General features: G+C 36.7%; 1 protein-coding gene across 1 annotated transcript; it reads right to left on the bottom strand.

Moving 5' to 3' along the window:
• Nucleotides 1-8,245: 8,245 nt before the first annotated feature.
• On the bottom strand, nucleotides 8,246-17,018 carry LOC117318796. The gene is made up of 5 exons (XM_033873751.1): nucleotides 16,940-17,018; nucleotides 14,679-14,882; nucleotides 11,359-11,604; nucleotides 9,103-9,201; nucleotides 8,246-8,376 (listed from the first exon to the last, which is right to left on the bottom strand). The coding sequence occupies exons 1-5, from the start codon at nucleotides 17,016-17,018 to the stop codon at nucleotides 8,246-8,248; spliced, it is 759 nt and encodes a 252-aa protein (XP_033729642.1).
• Between the last annotated feature and the right edge of the window lie 3,878 nt (nucleotides 17,019-20,896).

A 20,896-nucleotide genomic window follows, 5' to 3' on the forward strand; every position in this document is an offset into this window, starting at 1 on the left:
AATGTATACCGGTCGACGCTAGTGTTTAATGTATACCGGTCAACGCCAGTTTTAAACGCACACCAGTCAACGCCAGTATTAAATTCAGATTTATTTGAATCGATTTACATATTTTTTTTAAATTTATTTCAAATGTATTTATAATTTTTTAAATGCTTTCCAGTCAAGACCAGTGTTAAATGCACACCAGTCAACGCCAGCGTTAAACACAGATTTATTTAAATTTATCTTAAAAAATTATTTTAAATTTATTTTTGAATTTATTCAAACTTGTAAAGAATGAAGTGTAGTAAGGGACGATAACTCGTTATCGTTCCTTACGGAACGTAATGATAGTATGAGCTAATTTGCGATTTTTGCCGGCTATTGTAGCGATTTGGGGGTGGAAAAAAATGACAAATACAATTTTGATAGGGTTTTGAACCATTGTAAAACCCGGCTCGATCTAGGTCTGGATGTATCTGGTATCCCTGTGGAAATTCGTATTTATGAGATATTTTGGGTCAAACATGCCAAAATCGTCACTTTGACCGGTAGCTTCTGTTTAACCGGTCTTTAAAAATCAGCGATTCAATCCAAAAATTTGAAACTCCAAACATAACAAGAAGAGATAGTTCTGAAGAAAAGCGTATCTTTAGTTTTTCTATATCTTTCATAGAACGGCCACAATAGGGTTTTGAAAAAGGGTCGTATTTTATCGAAAGGTGGCGGATGTTACGTCACCAGTCACCTAAATATCCAATCAGTAGGCCCGGATGCATTCACCTTCCTATTAAATCTTCTGCCCAAACGGGAAAAACCCACAATCTATTTTTGATTTTGTTCTGTGGTCCCTAGAAGCCCTGATTTTGACATCATAATGATATGCATGACATTTGTTTTTATCTTTGATCGTATATGTAATTATTTATCGATTAGAATACCGTGAGTACATCTGTTACTAAGATGAACTTAGGGTTGATTGTTTGGTTGTTTTATCACCACGAGTATATATTGCAATCAGGATCGTTTTGAGGCTGGGTCTCCTTATAGTAGTGGGTGACCCAGCCTCACTGAACAACAACACACGAGAGACCCTAACGTATGCTTGCATAGATGCCAATTGATGTCTCATAATCAATTAATGTGTCATATTCCAGAAAACTGAAGAATTGTGAAAATTATTACAGTGGTAACCCCCAAACCTTCAATTTCCTCTCGCCAGTATTAATATTTAAACGTATTTGAGAGTTTTAAATGTCGCGCGAATAAATTAAGTGCAGGTGAGAAAATTAAGTGAAAGTGAGGAAATTGAGAGCATGTGAAGGTATTTATGCTAAAGGAAAGGAAATAAAGGTTTTGGGGGTTACCAGTGTTATAAGATAACCAATAATCTATTTAGTGTCCCACTTAAAAAAAATGACACAAATGTTCTTCTAGGTCATGGGGTTTGCAACTGATCTTTTATTTTCCGATCGGTCAGCCAAGATGGCCGCCGCAGACTTATTTGCCTCTGCCTGATGAAAATTTAGATATTCTTTGATTTCGATTACCATTGGTATATGGTATATATTGGTATTAGGGGACTGCAAATTCCATTGCATGGGTGTCATTGCCAAGGCTTCCGATTGGTCGAAATTTAGACAATGGATTTGGATGCAAAATGGTACATTTTTGTAAATAGGGGAATTCGAATTCAACCACATGGGATTCATTGCCATATAACCACGCTGATGCTTCTTATTGGTCGAAATATTGACATTGAACGATTTTGATGTAAACCAGGACTCGTGCATGGAACCTCTGAACTCAAGACGGACATTTCTGTATCACCCTCAGCATTTATTTTTTTCTGTCTTTCGTGCTCATCCAGAGTTATCTTCCCTAACTACACTTTCTGTGACACTCCTTTAGGTGTCACCCCACTAGTACTGTCTCGGTTTCAAAGAGAAATAGTATATATCAAAGAAAGCTGTTGCTCACCGTAACAGTAACCGTTGAAATTCTCACATAGACTATTCAGGCAATGTGCAGAACAAGTATGTTCACATCGAACTCCGTGCGTCTGAGGAATACTGATTAATAATATATTGTATATGTTATCGACCAAAAAGATAACTTCGGATGGGAGGGATAGGGATTATGACGGGAGTTTTGATATAGGCTATTTGATTAAGTTTCGTTATAGAAATATTGTTCATCATTTATAACTAGTTAATGAAGCTGATATGTATGTTATAAAAAAGCGCAGGCTCTTATGGCATTTCGGTATTTTCTATCATGGTCAAAAGCTTTAAAGCCAGTCTGCTAGTTGCTTTTAGCATTTCATGTTTTTAACCCAATTGGTTTGGTTTGACTTGTTTAACGTCCTATCAACAGCTAAGGTCATTTAATGACGGCATCCCCGTGCCTGCAATATGCATGTGTGTGGTGAATGCGTATGCATGTTTTGAGAAACTGGTATGTTTTAGCTCACCTGCCCGAAGGGCAAGTGAGCTTATGCCGTGGCGCGGCGTCCGTCCGTCCGGCCGTCGTCCGGCGTCAACTTTTCCATTCAAGCAACTTCTTCTCAATAACCAAAAGGGCCAGAGACCTAATATTGGGCCTGTAGCATGCTGGGGTGAAGTGCTACCACGTTTGTTCAAATGAATAACGTTGACCGTCATTCAAAGTCACAGGGGTCAAAAAGGCTAAAATCTTTAAACAACTTCTTCTCAATAACCAAGAGTCCCAGGGAGTTGATATTGGGTCTGTAGCATGCTGGGATGAATGGCTAACAAGTTTGTTCAAATGAATGACCTTGACTTTCATTCAAGGTCACAGGGGTCAAATTTGCTAAAAAAAAATAAACGACTTCTTCTAAATAGCCAAAAGACCCAGGGACTTGATATTGGGTCTGTAGGATGCTGGGGTAAAGGGCTACCAAGTTTGTTCAAATGAATGACCTTGACCTTCATTCAAGGTCACAGGAATCAAAAAGGCGAAAATCTTTAAACGACTTCTTCTCAATAACCAACAGATCCAGAGACTTAATATTTGGCCTGCAGCATGCTAGGGTGAAGGGCTCCCAAGTTTGTTCAAATAAATGACCTTGACCTTCATTCAAGGTCACAGGAGTCAAAAAGGCTAAAATCTTTAAACGACTTCTTCTCAATAACCAAGAGGCCCAGGGAGTTGAAATTGGGTCTGTAGCATGCTGCGGTAAAGGGCTACCTAGTTTGTTCAAATGAATGACCTTGATCTTCATTCAAGGTCACAGGAGTCAAAAAGGCTAAAATCTTTAAACGACTTCTTCTCAATAACCAAGAGTCCCAGGGAGTTGATATTGGGTCTGTAGCATGCTGGGGTAAAGGGCTACCAAGTTTGTTCAAATGAATGACCTTGACCTTCATTCAAGGTCACAGGGGTCAAAAAGGCTATAATCTTGAAACGACTTCTTCTCAATAACCAACAGTCCTAGAGACCTAATATTTTGCCTGTAGCATGCTGGGGTAAAGGGCTACAAAGTTTCTTCAAATGAATGACCTTGACCTTCATTCAAGGTCACTGGAGTCAAAAACGCTAACATTTTTAAACGACTTCTTCTCAATAACCAAGAGTTCCAGGGAGTTGATATTGGGTCTGTAGCATGCTGCGGTAAAGGGCTACCAAGTTTGTTCATTTGAATGACCTTGACCTTCATTCAAGGTCACATCAGTCAAAAAGGCTAAACAAATTTAAATGACTTCTTCTCAATAACCAACAGTCCCAGATACCTAATATTTGGCCTGTAGCATGCTGGGGTAAAGGGCTACCAAGTTTGTTCAAATGAATGACCTTGACCTTCATTCAAGGTCACTGGAGTCAAAAACGCTAACATTTTTAAACGACTTCTTCTCAATAACCAAGAGTTCCAGGGAGTTGATATTGGGTCTGTAGCATGCTGCGGTAAAGGGCTACCAAGTTTGTTCATTTGAATGACCTTGACCTTCATTCAAGGTCACATCAGTCAAAAAGGCTAAACAAATTTAAATGACTTCTTCTCAATAACCAACAGTCCCAGATACCTAATATTTGGCCTGTAGCATGCTGGGGTAAAGGGCTACCAAGTTTGTTCAAATGAATGACCTTGACCTTCATTCAAGGTCACAGGAGTCAAAAAGGCTAAAATGTTTAAACGACTTCTTCTCAATAACCAAGAGTCTCAGGGAGTTGATATTGGGTCTGAAAAAGGCTGGGGTAAAGGGCTACCAAGTTTGTTCAAATGAATGACCTTGACCTTCATTCAAGGTCACTGGGGTCAAAAAGGCTAAAATCTGGAAACGACTTCTCAATAACCAAGAGTCCCATGGAGTTAATATTGGGTCTGTAGCATGCTGGGGTGAAGGGCTACCAAGTTTGTTCAAATGAATGACCCTGACTCTCATTCAAGGTCACGTCGATCAAGTATGCTTAAATCTTTAAATGACTTTTAGTGAAAAGCCAAAGTGCAGAGAGACATTATATTGGTCCTGTAGCATGCTTTCAAATAACTGCAGGATCCATATATGAAAAGATCACTGCATTGCAGGTGAGCGATTTGGGCCCATGGGGCCCTTGTTGTTAAGTCTATTGATAGGCTGGAACTTGTGCCGATTTGCAGTGCTACCTCATTGAAGCATACTGCCGAAGAAACCAAGCAGGATCCCCAATCGGTCACATTATACTGACAACGGGCGAACCAGTCGTCCCACTCCTTATATGCTGAGCGCTAAGCATGAGCATCAACCACCACTTTTAAAGACTCTGGTATGTCTCGGCAACCCTAAGCCTTCCATCATCACAGGGATGAACTCTCAACTTACGGCAAAAAGTTAGGCATTGTCAAGGGTGATAAGGAAGAAAGGTGTTAAGAAAGAAAAGAAAAGATAAGTTCCCAAATTTGGTCGCCTCTTGCGATCATGCAATGGCGGCAGCAGGAACAAGACTTTCATCCTACCTGCAGGGCCCTTTTTTAGATTGATATAGAATACATATATAATGTATTTAGATGTATAATAATTATATTAGTAACTTCAATAAATACTGCTGTGAAATGAACGGTGATATTTGGCGCAGTAATCTAGCATTCTTGATAACGTGTATATGTAAGTTTATTTGGTGACTATATGTGCCTTAGTTCACAGGGGTTGGTAATAAATGATCAGATTTATGAGATAGACTCACGTAATGTAGCATCTTCGTTAGCCAAGGTTATTCGATACTACCGCCCTCTACGCATGGACTTTTCAACCAATCAAAACGAGCCTTACATGGGTACTTCATCGGTATGTAAACAAACATGGAGACGTGTGTCATTTTGATAAGATGTGTGATCAATGACTTCTAAAAATTCATCGAACACTGAATATTTCCCAAAATATTGGTAGAATGCAATTGTATATTTGACAAGGTAGCTCCGTACTGGGCGCCGCAATATTTGTTTTTTCTGCGAAAGCAAGACTGAATGTAGGACGCGAGTTGATTGGATGCCTTTAGATTTAAGGGCGTGACGCTTTGAACACGACTATATCTGCCAAGGGATCGTGGAGTGAATGAAGTGACGTTGTACTATTAAGTGTACCCATCAGGCGACTTGTCACGTGATTTAAGAAAATCTTCCCCACCGTCAATTTTCTTGTTTTGTAAATTCTCATGATGCCAAAACGAAGTTTCGATCTTCGTGTGGAATTACAATTTATATATATTCTACAACACTTACTTTCGTTCTCTTTCATCAGAACATGTGTTTTTGTTTCATTTATACTCTACATTAAAGTGTACTCGGGCCTATCACAAGGAGACTTAACACGAACATACCGCAGCCTCCCAAAACACACATACGCACTCACCACACGCATGCATGTCGCACGCACGGGAGGCCGTCCTTAAATGACCTTAGATGTTAATAGGACGTTAAACAAAATAAACCAAACCAAACCAAACGGAACGAAAAACGATATTCAAATATGTTATTTTATGTAACCCGCAAAGAAGAATGTCGCAAACCGCATCAAAATCGGTTGGCCGAGTGCCGATATATCGCAAATCGAACTACGCGATTTGCATCTGTCGGTCGACTGCTAATCAGCGTATTGGTCAGTCACGATGCTTTGGAACTCTTCAGTATTTGACGTCACAGGTTTAACGGAGTAACTGTAATGGTGGCCAGCAGTATAGACGACAGTGCGAACAGTAGCAACACAGAAATAGCTAAATACGATCTGGACATGAGATTTGTGGTTTGTGACTTTGGCGTATATTGCCGACAATAAGTCGGAATCCAACAATATCAGTTTGAATCTTTAGGAACAACAGAACCAAATGATTTCCCATAGACGATAATGTTAACGTTTACCACTGTCCTGCCTAAATGGAGTTTTCAATACTGGTCCACTAGCCATAATTTTGAAGAATGTCATCTCGAAAACCTGTAAATAGAATGATTAAACATTCTACCAATTTGAACTTTTTCGATATGGGGGCCACCATCTTGTGTTGAATTCAGCACCAAAAATTCACCTAAATTTACAAAAAAAAGTACACAATTAACTCCCCCTGACAAAAACAGGCTAGAAAAAAATAACTTGTTTTCTATATATTTTATATCAACATGTATTGCCCAGCCCACACATAAAACTTTGGAAACTTCCCTCATCCAATCAGTAGGCCCCGATGCATTCACCTTCCTATTAAATGTTCTGCCCAAACAGGGAAAACCCACAATCTATTTTTGATTTGGTTCTGTAGTCCCTTTAAGAACATTAAATTTTAGTTAAATGGACTGACCGACTGATAAGTTCCACCAGGGACATACATATGGTATACACGATCCAATAATCGGTCAATCACCAATATATGTATATCAGTTATGTGTTTCTTACTCAATACTCTGAAAAGGAACACGGCATCAACATTTCTTTTATGAAATAATGTGTCATTTTATTCGCAAATTAATATTCAAATACACATACCAACAATGCAACAGTTCTGGATACTCTGGTTTGTGAGACAAGACGACACACACGTACAATAAACTTGTGCATTGTATTCTATAGAATTGCGTTTATACTATAGCGAATTAATATTTTGTTAAAATCAAACTTTTTTTAAAATTTAGTGAGGTTTGCTTTCCCTACAAGCAGAACAAATTCGTATCGCAAAGGTTTTCCTATAGAATAATCAACTTAAGTTGGTGCATTCATGTACCCACGATGTTAAATATTTACTCATGAATCTTGTCTGGGAGTTACTAATCTTTCATGAACACGTTTAATCAATTCCGAAAATCACAATTAGCGGTATCTTCAAAGTAATTAGCAACGTATCCATTGCTGTTTTCGCTAGTAGGAATTCAAATTCCTCAGCATTTGTTTCACAACATGTATGAATTGCATTTTAAATTTATATTACTAGAAGAATTATTACCAAAATAAATATTTGTATGAAACAGACCATGCCCTCATAATAAAGGATATGATGCAAGTCGTTACATGTTATAAACGGCCCGTTATAATAGAACATTATTCAAATGTTACACGTTGTATACGGCTCGTTATAGTAGAACATTATATATCCCTGGTGCCGGTATCACTTAATATTAATTCATTCACAAATATAACTCAAAAAGTTCATTCAGCACTTACATGATTATTGTCTAAATTACATTAATTGCAGGCACGTGTTTACGTTAGTTTATATATATTTCCTACATGGCGGCTCTGATCCCGTGACATCACAGGTCAGGGGTCACCGAAACGAGGTCAACGGCTTTGGGCTTCAGGTGTGTTTTCGAGAAAAATCGTAAAAACTAAAGTCGCTATGAAAGTCGCTATGTAAGTCGCACTCTCAGCATTTTTAGTCCCATCCTCAATTACATGTTATAAGCTTAATATAGCAAATCGTTCCAGGTACACTTTAAACCATCATATAATTGCACCTTTACAGTAAATGTATCGAGGGGTGACAGAACCGAAGTCTAACCGACTTCCTTGGCCTGGAAGTTGCGCAATATATTTCAAGGTCCGCATAAAATAATCAAAGTATAAGATTGCTTTCTTAAACAAATAATAATCTTCTGTTGGCCCATACAGAAATATGCAATAAACTTAATCTTATCAATTTATAAATGTTTTTTTTCCAAAGTATTCTGTGCTTAGTCGGAAATATAACAGATCGTGCCGTTATCTATTCCTAGCCTACTGCGTTTTGCATTGTATTTGGTGATGAAATGAGGAATTGGCATGTTCATTGACACTGGTATTTTTCATTAACAAGCATTCGTAATGTCTAACTGGTTCATACCTAAACAGGTGCCAGCGTCCTTTGTACAAAGACTGTTTTTACAATTCGCAGGGCAATCCGAGTTACAGAAGACGCCATATTTTCCTTTAAAGCAATCTGAAAGGAATGAAAGTATTTAAAATGCATTCACCATTGTGATATGTTCGTTCATGTGATAGACGGTGCCGCACAAGGAATGATTTTATCAGGAATGTAAGAATATGATTATTTTGTGTCTCTGCGTATATAACTAATTATAATTGTTGCATAAAATGTAATTGCAAGGTTCTACTTTTAATTATTCTTTAAATTACAACACTGATATCCCGTTTATCACATGACCAGATCACATCTCTTTATGTGATATTAAGTGAGATATGTTATAAGATCGTTGATATATCCGATGGTTACAAAATAATACGGTAAATACAGTAATAAGATAAACCGTAATGTCCTATGTATTGCATGAAACATTATATTCTGGCAGTTATCTGTTGAAACAATCGTTCTGACAAAATGTTTAAAAAAAAAGATGTTTTTGTGTCATGCTGTGTACTCGGCGGTGCCGACATTTTGTTCAAATGCGAAATATGAATGGTGCATTATTCTATGCATGGACACATCAAGTAAAGTAAGTCACAGGTAAATCCAAAAATATGTATATCTACATATTTTGCCTTCGATAATTTGCGTCTTCCATTAAACGCTCTTGTCGCATTAATTGCAAATCAATTGCACCAGTAGCCCTGTTTAAATTGGTTCACCAGTTATCTTATTATACTACAGGTATATCTATATTTTTCTTTCTGATACTGAGCTTGTGTATATATAATGGTAACTTACAGAAACAGGCAGCTGTTGTGGAGTTACAGTTACCACCATAACACGCTGGTGGACAAAGACTGTTACAGTTTCCGTCACCGTATTTCCCTACTTGACATCCTGTTGGAATGACAAATTTAAAGCCTGTTAGTACATACATTGACAAGCGAGTTTATTTCATTTTCCCAACAAATTGTTTTCGAGTGAATCATCATCTACAATACCCCGATAACCTTATTCAAAAGAAACATAGTATAATGGATCCTGCCTCAATATATAACAGCTTAAATCAGGTACCGCTAGGGAACAACTATATTTTCAAAACAATCAAGACATTGTTGTTGAAAAAAATAATCAACGGCAGTTCCCTTATATTTACAGGAAAACAAAATAGTGAACGGACAGATGACCTGATATATGATTTGGAATTCTATGGTCCTCTCAGGTAATGAACAGATTTTTTTGTGGTACTTTAGCCCTATATTGATTAAATAATTTGGATTAACTAGTTTAGATTGTAAAATTTCAGTCTGATTTGACAAGCAAAGAAAAGCATTGTCTTATTATCTTACTCATCAATATTGAATAAAGTGAAAATCCAACTAAATTACAACCATGTAGAAGGTTGACGGACTTGAAGGGCGCAGGATGTGTGTCCCCTGTACTAGGTGGCGCGGCGACGCACTCGGAGGGAGCACGGAACGTGAATATGGCGAGAGATACTTTTCTTTTTCTATCTAATCACGGATACAGATATTTATAGCTAATTTAACTTAATTCATTTTTCGCATGTTCAGCAATAACTCATCAATCAATGTACGGTGTTGATTTCAGCGAAGAGATCGGGATTTGTTCGAGCTAAGGCACATTATTGACCCGATGTACCCAGTGAACCCTCGATAATCCGAACACCTTCGTTCCCAGTCCAAACCGTCCGGAATACGAGTTTTCCGGACTGCCGAATTTCGTCTACCAGGTCAAAAAAATTGTCCTGTAAGAGTTAGCTCTGTTGACTATATACAATGTGAGACGTATAAATGACATATTTACTTTTCATAAACACGTCTAATTGTCAGTCTTTTTTAAAATAAATATACTTATGTTACTGATATGATTTTTTTTGTTTCATTTTGTAGAAACTAAAAACAAAAAAAACAATGTTTAAAAAAAAAAATGTAAAGTGAAAGTTGTTTTATTTTTCATGGTCAACGTCAAAGGGTACACAAACCGATGTTTCTGAGCAGCACCGTGCAGTATAATCTTCACATTGTTGTGTATTGTATAATGTGACCCTTATGAAGCGTTTTAACTATAGTGTACTAGAACAAGCACTCGGATAGCGGGCCTATGTGGCCTACAAATAACACACGTGTGTCACGTCCCGGAGTTTCACAAACGAGTAGAAATTACAAACGTTAAATACCTGAAATAAAAGACCCGGTATGTACAAATTACCCATAGTCCATATTTTTACGTTTTTTACCGTAATTTCAACCCTGAAATGAATGACCTGCAATATACAATGTACGTTTTTTACTTAAATTAAAAGACCCGATTTTTACAACTTACCAACAGTCCATGTTTTTAGAATTTTTTTTAACAAAAATTTAAAACCTGAAATAAAAAGACACGGTCTTACCATCAGTTCATGATTTTATGATTCTTACGTAAGTTAAAAACCTGAAATAAAAGAACCGGTAAAGAAAAGCACTGTATCGTTATAAAAACAGAGCTACATTGTAACACAGGTAAACACCCGGGGTTATGACCTGGCAGCGGTCGTTATGACTACGCACAGTGTCAAGTGATAGTCTGTACAATTGTCGACACGAGTGACTTGCCCCGACATTTTCTCTCCACGTGGTGAAAAAATCGTCCGGATTATTGCGGGAAATTTACTAATGAAAAGTACGTTCCGTTCCGATATTAGGGTTCCGGAATCGGAATCCGAATTTCCGGACTGGTGAGTACAAATAACGTTACGGAAATCCGTTCCCGTGCATTTCCGTCCGGACTGTGAGTTTCCGGACTATCGGCGTCCGGATTATCGCGGGTCGACTGTATACGAAAAGACATTTTCTGGAAAAATAGATAGATTTTTCCCGAAACCTTTGTCAATGCATTTTCTTTCTAAGCATGTTTAGCAGATTAAGACTAGGAACAAAAACGTTATATCGTATTTGAATTATAAAATTGAAAAAGAACGGAGAGATTTTATATAACATTACTTCACCAAATCATTTTATTTCAGCCAACAGTAAACAGAATCATACTCACCAAACACCTGCACCTCACACAACATCAGAATAGCGTATTCACTGTACCAGTCGTGTCGTTTTGGGTTGTTTCTATGGTTGTACACAGTCACATACCGACCTACATACGGGCACTGGTGTGTCACCACCAGCTGTACAGCATTTCTAGTACTACTAGTGTCCTCGTAACAAAGAACACCGCCTGTTGGCGTGCTGGTGCTATTGGATACATAAAGCTGGTATCCTGCCAATCTGTTCTGAAAATTATCTTGAAAGTAAACAAACATCAGCAGGTAGATAACCACTTTAAAAGGCATGGATGAGGATAAATGTCAATATACAAGTTGAATGTTATCAATCCTAATCTGACATTTTAATTGGGTTTCTGATATTTGGTATTCTTCGTGAGTTCACCAATAGCAAATCGCTTAGCATCACAAAGATAACCTCCTGGAAGGCGATTTGTAATATTCGATACAGCACGTTCCTAATACGCTTTTCTCTGATGGTACATTGTAAGCGGTTATGACAGGAAGTTGTTACTGGTTCTCGTACAGTACCGAAGTTATTGAAATTGAAATTAAGTTATAAAGAAAGTTTATCTATAATGAATGTGTGTGGATTACAGCCAAAATAGCGAAACAGTTTTTAGATGACAATAATGGTTCTCGTACAATAAATCACTGGCAGTAAAAGAGTTATGTTGGATACTTCCCAATGTCGCAATGAATACGTATATGGTACCCAGGACTTATTGAAACTTTGATAAACGAGCGAATGGCCAGGTGTAAACCCACATAACGACGGATGAGGGGGAGAGATCTCGAGCAGACAAACTGACATCTTGGAAATACATTTTTACATTCTGACTATATTACTGCACACTTTATTATCCAGTTCCCCTCGCTATTAAAAAGCAGCACCTTTAGATACACTTTTAAGGTAATAAAATATGTGATTATGTTAAATTTGATCGTCTGTCAGACGAAAGACCCTGTCAATTCATACTAAATTTCAAACGATATTCATTAGAATTATGTATGTATATAAGATAAATATATAATCTTTACATCAGTATGCACTTGTCTATTTGTCAGTCTGTCTGTCTTTTTGTCTGTTGTTTGTCCATCTGCCTAGTTAGTCATCCCTTTGCAGAAGGAAATAGTGTGTTGTATTTTTAAAGAAAATATATCGGTCGCTTGAACCGCTCTAAACAGTGAATCATTAATATAAATTTATTTCAAGAAATACATATTGTACACTTAACGCTTTGAATTTCAAATTATGTTCCGTATAGATAGAATGTAATGATATACTGACAGAATTCACATAAAAATGTATCACAGTAAAGGGAAATATGGGCACAATGGTCAACTCCACATTTTACATGCTTTCAAGTATTCTCAACAAGTATGCAAAAGTCAACATCAAACGAAAAATCAGAAAACGGCAAGTACCTTGGCGCAATACATTTTTAGATACATTTTACCACACTATATAATACACTGTTGGATACATTCTAGTTACAATACAAAACACTGTTAAATACATTTTTTTCACAATAAATAAGGTTTAATTATCCGGAAAATATTAAGGAGCTTATCAAAACAGGTAACATATACCTTGCAAACATTTTCATTTTAGTCTATAGATAGTGTCGATGAGTTTTTTTTAAATGAATCATATACTCTATGTAAACCCGAAATCAAGAACACCAAAGACTCTATGACATCAGCCGCTTACCCAGGCTCTGCAAATTACGTAACCAGCAAAAACAACTCAAAATTATTTGTATGACGATTTGAATTTCTCAATTTGTAACGTCCGCTCTCCATAAACACGGGACGTGAAAGTTCTTTTGGGATGGTTGTGTTGCGATAAACATAATTCAACACAGGATATAAAGTTTACTTATATTTATTGATCCACATGAGAATCCCGAAGGTATAATCTAATACTATGACGTTTAATCCATCTTCCGCACTATCGCCGGCGCATTCACACTTAACAGTTCACACACATTCAAACAAATCAAAAGCTACATACTTACATTCGAACGGCACTCAGGTCCGTTTAGTCTGAAAACTATTGGAGAACTCCCTATGCAAAACGCCCACGTCTTTTTATATCCCCAAGGGTTAATTAATATGTATAAATTAAAGATGTGATCAATTGACCAATCCTGACCTTTAACCTGAAATACAGGCGTCTCTAAACCCCTATAACGTCATTTCTAATTATAGCTCTAGGCACTGGTCTAACGGACCGTGCACGTGTGCTGCATAACAACGACTGACTTCCAGATGCTACCGTTTGGTTATTTGACATAGACAACGAATGAAGAGTGTAAACCTAAAACGGGTCAATTAACTACTTATCTAAGGGAAGCAACTCGAATAGATTTGGCTGACTATGGCGTATACATGGGCTTTCTATACTAGGTAACGTTGAATATCTAACATGTAAAACTTGTCTTTAAATAAAACGTACCTACTTAACTCTTAAATATCCCTAATGACATCTGATACAACCTATCTATTTCCTAGTTCACTACAAATTGTTGATCATTCTTTTCTACATGTATATTGTGACATCCCAGCTTCCAATACCTACAATACTTATATATCTCAGCTTCCAATACCTACAATACTAATATATCCCAGCTTCCAATACATACAATACTAATATATCCCAGTTGAATCAATGTCCAAGGACCTGTTATCATGATGTCCGTGACGGTTGTTGGATTCTGACGAACAAATGAACAACGCGAGACTTCGCGAGATGCAGGTTGATGGTGTCAATGGCAAAGTTTCAAAGTCGAAATAATTATCTCAGCTGGCAATATTCTATTGTGTTGTGCCCTATGAAACCAGACATATTTGTTGTTTGCCTGGTGGTTCAAGAACAAAGTTCTCATATCGATAATTTCACAAAATTAAATTGGACCTAGGTGTTGTCATCGAGACCGAATAAGCTAAATGTCCTGTAACTCGTAGTCTCATTCTCTTGTAATTCTTAAGTGTCTCAAATATAGAATTTGTTGATATGTCCCCTCGTTATTCGACTTTGAGCTACCATGGCGGTTCCGCTATACCATTGAAACCATCTGCTGTTTTGCGACTATTGTCAGGAGACCGAAGATGTTTTGATATTTTACTTTACATTATTCTATTTTTTACAGTACAAATATTGTTTGTGTCCTAGTGCTATTCATTAAGTACCTCGTAAGTTACCATTATAAAGGAATGTGCTGTTTAAATGAGTTTGATAATGAGTGTGATCTAATCGAATTAACCTAATATTAAATTTTAACATTTTTGGTAGTGACACTTTACTCACCTTTGTAGTAAATTTTTATCCTAGTAATGGTCATCAGATCTCCCAGATCAACACGCCACCAGGCCGTGTTTTGACCAGACGCTGTGTGTGTACAGCAACCAGCATCGAAGTCAGTTAGACAACCATCCACAACGTTACTGGCTACATGTTTACCGCCCCCAAACTCACTACTTTGTTCTGTTGCTTTATTCAGTGCGACGTTACCTGCAATAAATGAAGTATTAGCTCATACCTGATGAATTGAAATTAACAATGGTTCCGACATTTCTAATCGTGTTATCTTTCCTTGTCTTGAAGATGTGAGAAATAATCTCAATTTAACCGAAATTCCAATATGATAATTTTCCATCCTTCTATATGTGTTACAAATACATCTGTAATAAGTAACCTCCTTATCGCATTGGCGGTATCCGACTATTTTGGTAACGAAATGAACATTAATGGTATTTGAACATTACCTCCCGTATCAATTCACGTCACATTTAAAATGCATAAAAACATTCTCAAATAATTCATTAACCAGTCATTTATGTGGGGTTTTTTTTATTACTATTTCATATTGTTGTATAGAAACATATTCATGTGAGAAGAGACATGTTATATGCCCCCGTTCATGTTCAAATTCTCAGCGAGTTAATTCTTCATCATTCATGGATAGCGCTAATGAATAATTCCAGGATATTATTTATGCACAGTTTATTTCCCTTCTGAAGTACCTCCAACATAGAAATGTTACAAGACAAAAAATAGATTAAAACACCAATAAAAGACATATATGGTGTATGTTCTGTGATAGGTGGTGAATAGTCTGTAAGCGCTGTAAAATCTAGCACATACGCACTCGCCACACGCATGCATTTCGCACGCACGAGAGGCCGTCCTTAAATGACCTAAGCTGTTGATAGGACAAATGAAACCAAACCAAACCAAACATCTTAAACAGAAATTTCAATATGATATAATTTCTTCCGTCTTTTTCATGAAGTTCTCTCCATATTACATTGGCGATATCGAACTGTTTTTGTTATCTGAATTTACACGGTTGGTGTTAGAACATCACCTGTCACATCTATTCACGACACGATTAAAATACATAGAAAATATTTTGCAACGTAATGTAGCTCTCAAAAATCCATGTCTGTTTTAGTACCATTTCCTATTTCATCATCGCTCCCCGTTCAAATTAAGAATTTCAGTGTGCTCAAGCTTGACAGAGATTTTAATATCTAAGATAGGACAAAAAGTCAGTTAATGAGCTGACATAGTTAAAGGAATTAAAATATATTCAATACAAGTTTATAAAACAATGAGTATTGGAGGAAGTGGTCAAAAGACAACCCGTCCCCTTAAGAAGGGGAAGCGAGGAAAGGAGAATGTCATTTGATTTGGGAATATAAACAATTCACTTGTATTTGGGATAGACTGGTGGGGAGACGGAAAGTTAAGGGGGGGGGGGGGGGAGAGATAGTAGCTATGTACAAAGATGAAGTAATGATAAATTGCCAACCCCATGTAACACAACGCGCAGTATGAATAAACTTTACAAACAAAATACAAAAGAGTGGTGTTGTATAACATGGTCGAAGAAACTAATATAATTTACTAAATACAGACTCGCGTGTTAACATGCTATAACGTGTGATTCTAAAAAATAAAATTAAAACTTTAATGTTAAGATACACTTGTATATGTGTATATAAAAATTGTATGTGTTGATATAACTGTTCATTAAGATTATTAACAGTAGGGCTAAAAGTACCAATAAATAAAACATCGACTGGCAGTATCAATGTTTTTATCTTGCTTTTTTTTCTGGTCGAACAATAAACGATGTCTCTCAAAGTGTAACGTGCACCGGGGTTACAACGGAGTGGTCACCCATACAAGAGCTGACCACCCTCGACGTTGCTTAACTTCGTTAAACAGACACATCACTCAACCGCACAGCCACAAAAGTGATATATATAATTTTCATTACACATTATCGTTTGTTGTATCTTGAAATCTACCACATTTCGAAAATTACTAAAAAAAACAATAACACCTTAATATTGAAACAGTCATTACTGTATAAATAATTACATGAATGACCTGGCGATCCTGGAAGTAATAGATGTCGGCTATTACGAAACAACATACTGAAACACTCATAACTGACCTGTCCAATCAGGAAGTAAAATACCCATTAAGAAGTATTAAATACTATAAACATGTACGTTATTTAATTTTTTCTAGTTTCAGTTCGTAAATAAAGTACTTACGTTCGGATCTTACAGTATTGAATATTACGAACAGGACCAGGATCACAACTCTTCTTGACAATATCTTTTCCGTCGCCATTGTGATTTTAATGGCGACTCCACATCAACAAGGAAGTTAAATTTACATTGTTTAAGGTTCATGTTTCTAATATCAAATGACTGGCTTGGACGAGGTGTATTTTATAATGACAACACAAACTTGTTCCAAACAAGAGGCCCATGGGACCTGTATCGCTCACCTGGTTGGATAAGACCAAATGTCAAAATAATGTTCATATTCAATTTGGTTTATTTGTAAATCTCTAACAATGCTATATATGGTTATATTGTGGGAATCCGAACTGCTTTAAAGATTAATGAAGTCAAGACTCGCTAAGGTCTGAAAGACCTAAGAATTGTTTTTAGAACATGCATTCATCACTTTATGACTAGTAGCGATTTAAAGGAATTACCTCTATTTCCCCTATTGGGCCCCGCCCTTTTGGCCCCTCGAGGGTCAGAGTCACCATTTATGCAAAATCTGTTCCCCTTCCCCCAAGGATGTTTCTGACCAAATTGGGTTCAAATCCATTCATATCTTTATCTTTATGACTAGAAGCAATTTAAAGGAATGACCTCTATTTCCCCTATTGGACCCCGCCCCTTTGGCCCCTCAGGGGTCAGAGTCACCATTTATGCAAAATCTGTTCCCCTTCCCCCAAGGATGTTTCTGACAAAGTTGGGTTCAAATCCATTCATAACTTTATGACAAGTAGCGATTTAAAGGAATTACCTCTATTTCCCCTATTGGGCCCCGCCCCTTTGGCCCCTCGGAGGTCGGAGTTCACAATTTATGCAAAATCTGTTCCCCTTCTGCCAAGGATGTTTCTGACCAAATTGGGTTCAAATCCATTCATAACTTTATGACTAGTAGCAATTTAAAGGAATTACCTCTATTTCCCCTATTGGGCCCCGCCCCTTTGGCCCCTCAGGGGTCAGAGTCACCATTTATGCAAAATCTGTTCCCCTTCTGCCAATGATGTTTCTGACCAAATTGGGTTTCAATCCATTCATAACTTTATGACTAGTAGCGATTTGAAGCAAATGTTGACGGACGGACGACGGACGACGCACGCTGCGGCATGACATAAGCTCACCGGACCTTCGGTCCAGGTGAGCTAAAATGAGTCAATAGTTATTTAAATGGTGTACTTTATTGCAATACAACCATACAATATACACACACTTGTCAGAGTTCTGTTAACATAAAAGCGTAAAAACTGCCGATATTTAAACCACGAGGTTTAAATGTTTATATTGCAATCTAGCTGGTAATAATTCCTTTTTGTAGGCTGTCGATTTGACAATGATTTTTTTTATTTCTGCTTTGACTTTAAAAATCCAGTGTTCTTGCCACGATAAAAAACGATTCTAACATAAACAACCACATAATATGTTTAATTATAAAGTTGTATCACATTGCCCTAATTGTTCAGGCCTGTCTATCTATGACATTCTGTTATCTGATCTGTGTTTAGATATTATCTTACTGTATACGGTGATTGTCTTAAAGTCATTATACCTCTGTCAAGTGTACCATGCACGTGGGAAGCCGAATACAAATAAATGCAGTATAGACATAATCTGTGTGCTGTGGTCTAGGAGGTTGTTTTCAGAAGTTGTGTGCTTGGAAGTTGTGTTTAAGGACCGTGTTCTTGGAAGCTTTGTGTTCAAGAGCTGTGTGGTGAGAAGTTGTGTACTTGGAGAGATGTGTGCTCAGAAAACATGTAAAGTGCTTGGAGAGCTTTGTGGCAGAAACATGTAAAGTGCTAATGATATATGTCATTGTGTATTTTATCAGAATGTTAAATCATTAGAGATATCTTCAAAACTTACGTTTATGGAGTTTTAGGTATGATAAATATATAGTCATATCCAGTCAACTCCGTCACCTGAACCTTGTAGATTACCATAATGAGTCTGGAAGTCTTTTACCCTATGTAACAGTGATAAGACTTTAGGTGGCAAGATATCCTTAACAATATACTACCGGTACAGTGCTTTACATAAACCATTGAAACGGACTGGAATCGACAACAAAAGTGGTGTGCGATTTGAGGAAAAGACTATGTCATAACACGGTTACGCGGGATAAATAAACTTTGAGTTAAAGAGAAAACAATAATTCATTAATTAAATAGGATATATGAATTCATTTGTGTAATATTTTAATTAATGAGTGGGAGTTTAATACTATGTATGTTCTTATGTAACATATTTCATTTTTTTTTTATATATGAATATTTGTTTATATTTTCTTCTTTCTCTAGTCAGGAAGTTCATAAATGTTTACATGTACATAATGAGGGCAGCCTTTTCCTGTTTTCAGTTAATATATTACTTGTAAGCACTTGCTGCCAGATGAAGCTGTATTAAATATGAATGACTCCTTTTCTTAACAATATATTCGCCATTTCTGAACTTAATGACGTCTCCACACTAACAAGGAAGTAACATTTAAATTGTTAAAGGATTAAGATCAAAAAGAGGTTTGGACAAGTTGTATTTTGTTATGACTATACAAACACGTCTGAAACAGCGGTTTAACCCAACACCTACATGTGTGTGAACCTGATACTACCCTGTAATACAAGCTTACAGGGAGTACACGTCTGTTTCCAGTAGGCCTGCATAAACAAATGTTAAGTTTGCACTCTAGATATTCAATATCATTACTAGGTTTTTACCTTGCTATTTAAGTCTGGCGATTTGACAATGATTAATATCCGTGCTTTGAAATTAAAACACTACTGTTATTATGAAACGTACTAAATTTCAAAACGCATATTTTTGTAACATTATAATATATAATAGCTAACTATATACGCTGATATTAATGTGCGTTCGGATTGTAACATACTATCTAACAGCTAACTTTATAAAGTGGTATTAATTAGCGTTTAAATTGTACCATTATAATAGCTAACATATCACTGTCGGAGAAAATATTTGAGATAGGGCATGTTTGGTACCGTACTTTAATTTTTTCCCCACATGCATATTTCTTATAATAAAGGGAGGCAGCTCCTTATATAGTAGTCTCTGTATGTCTAAAAGAGAAAGAAATATGTTTTGATATCAACATTATGTGTAATATTTGTCTATATGTCGTTAGTTAACCAAATTCAGGTAATATACCTTTAACTGTTTTATTTTTATTGTCATTACCGTAATGATAACTGTCTGTCATTTGTGATGCGCGGTAAACTACAGTATATATTAAGTCTAGTAGAAAACGTCACTTTTGTCCACGTAGGACCCTAAGGGGTGGGGACTTTACATTTCCAATAAAAATGGCTGGTCTCTAGTCATGAAAAGTTACTCAAAATTTCAGTGGGAAATCGTTTCATTGTTTCTTAGAGAAGTTGAAGAGGTAACCTGTTTACGAACTGACGATGCACGACACATGACGACGGACAAAATGCTATTAGAATTAGTCACTTGAGACTTCTTTAATGAAAAATTACAATATTCTTAGAATCCAGTAAGCTGTTTAAGGCGAATATTCAGTGCAATTTCCTGTTAGCCTTTATGTAGAATATTAATTGATCATACGCTTGTCAGTTATCGTGTAAGCATCAGTTCAATTTCAACAATCTTTTATTGCTTTTCAATAAATCAAATGGTTGACTACAGACAAAGCTTATGTAAATCCTTCCAAATTATTACAACAAAATTAGCATTGACATGTATGCAGTGGTATCCAGTATTACAAGTAAGAGGGGATACTCCAATTTATTAAAAAATGTAAAAGAAATTCATTACATCATTGATGTTCATACCATTGATGCAGATTTTCTGGTGAGTTGCTACGCAAATTCCGAGGGCTACAGTTCTTGTTTGTAAACATGTCGACCATTTATCCAATGGAAAGTCAAGACAATTCGTCTTAAAATCTGCAAATCATGTATAAATTGA

The sequence above is a fragment of the Pecten maximus genome, unplaced genomic scaffold, assembly GCF_902652985.1.
Source record: "Pecten maximus unplaced genomic scaffold, xPecMax1.1, whole genome shotgun sequence".
NCBI classification, from domain to species: domain Eukaryota; kingdom Metazoa; phylum Mollusca; class Bivalvia; order Pectinida; family Pectinidae; genus Pecten; species Pecten maximus.

Coding starts and splice junctions, on each gene's coding strand:
- LOC117318796 (XM_033873751.1), bottom strand. CDS start 17,018: ATGGCGACGGAAAAGATATTGTCAAGAAGAGTTGTGATCCTGGTCCTG. Junction 14,883..16,939: donor CAATACTGTAAGATCCGAAC/GTAAGTACTTTA, acceptor CATTTATTGCAG/GTAACGTCGCACTGAATAAA. Junction 9,202..11,358: donor GTGTGAGGTGCAGGTGTTTG/GTGAGTATGATT, acceptor TCATTCCAACAG/GATGTCAAGTAGGGAAATAC.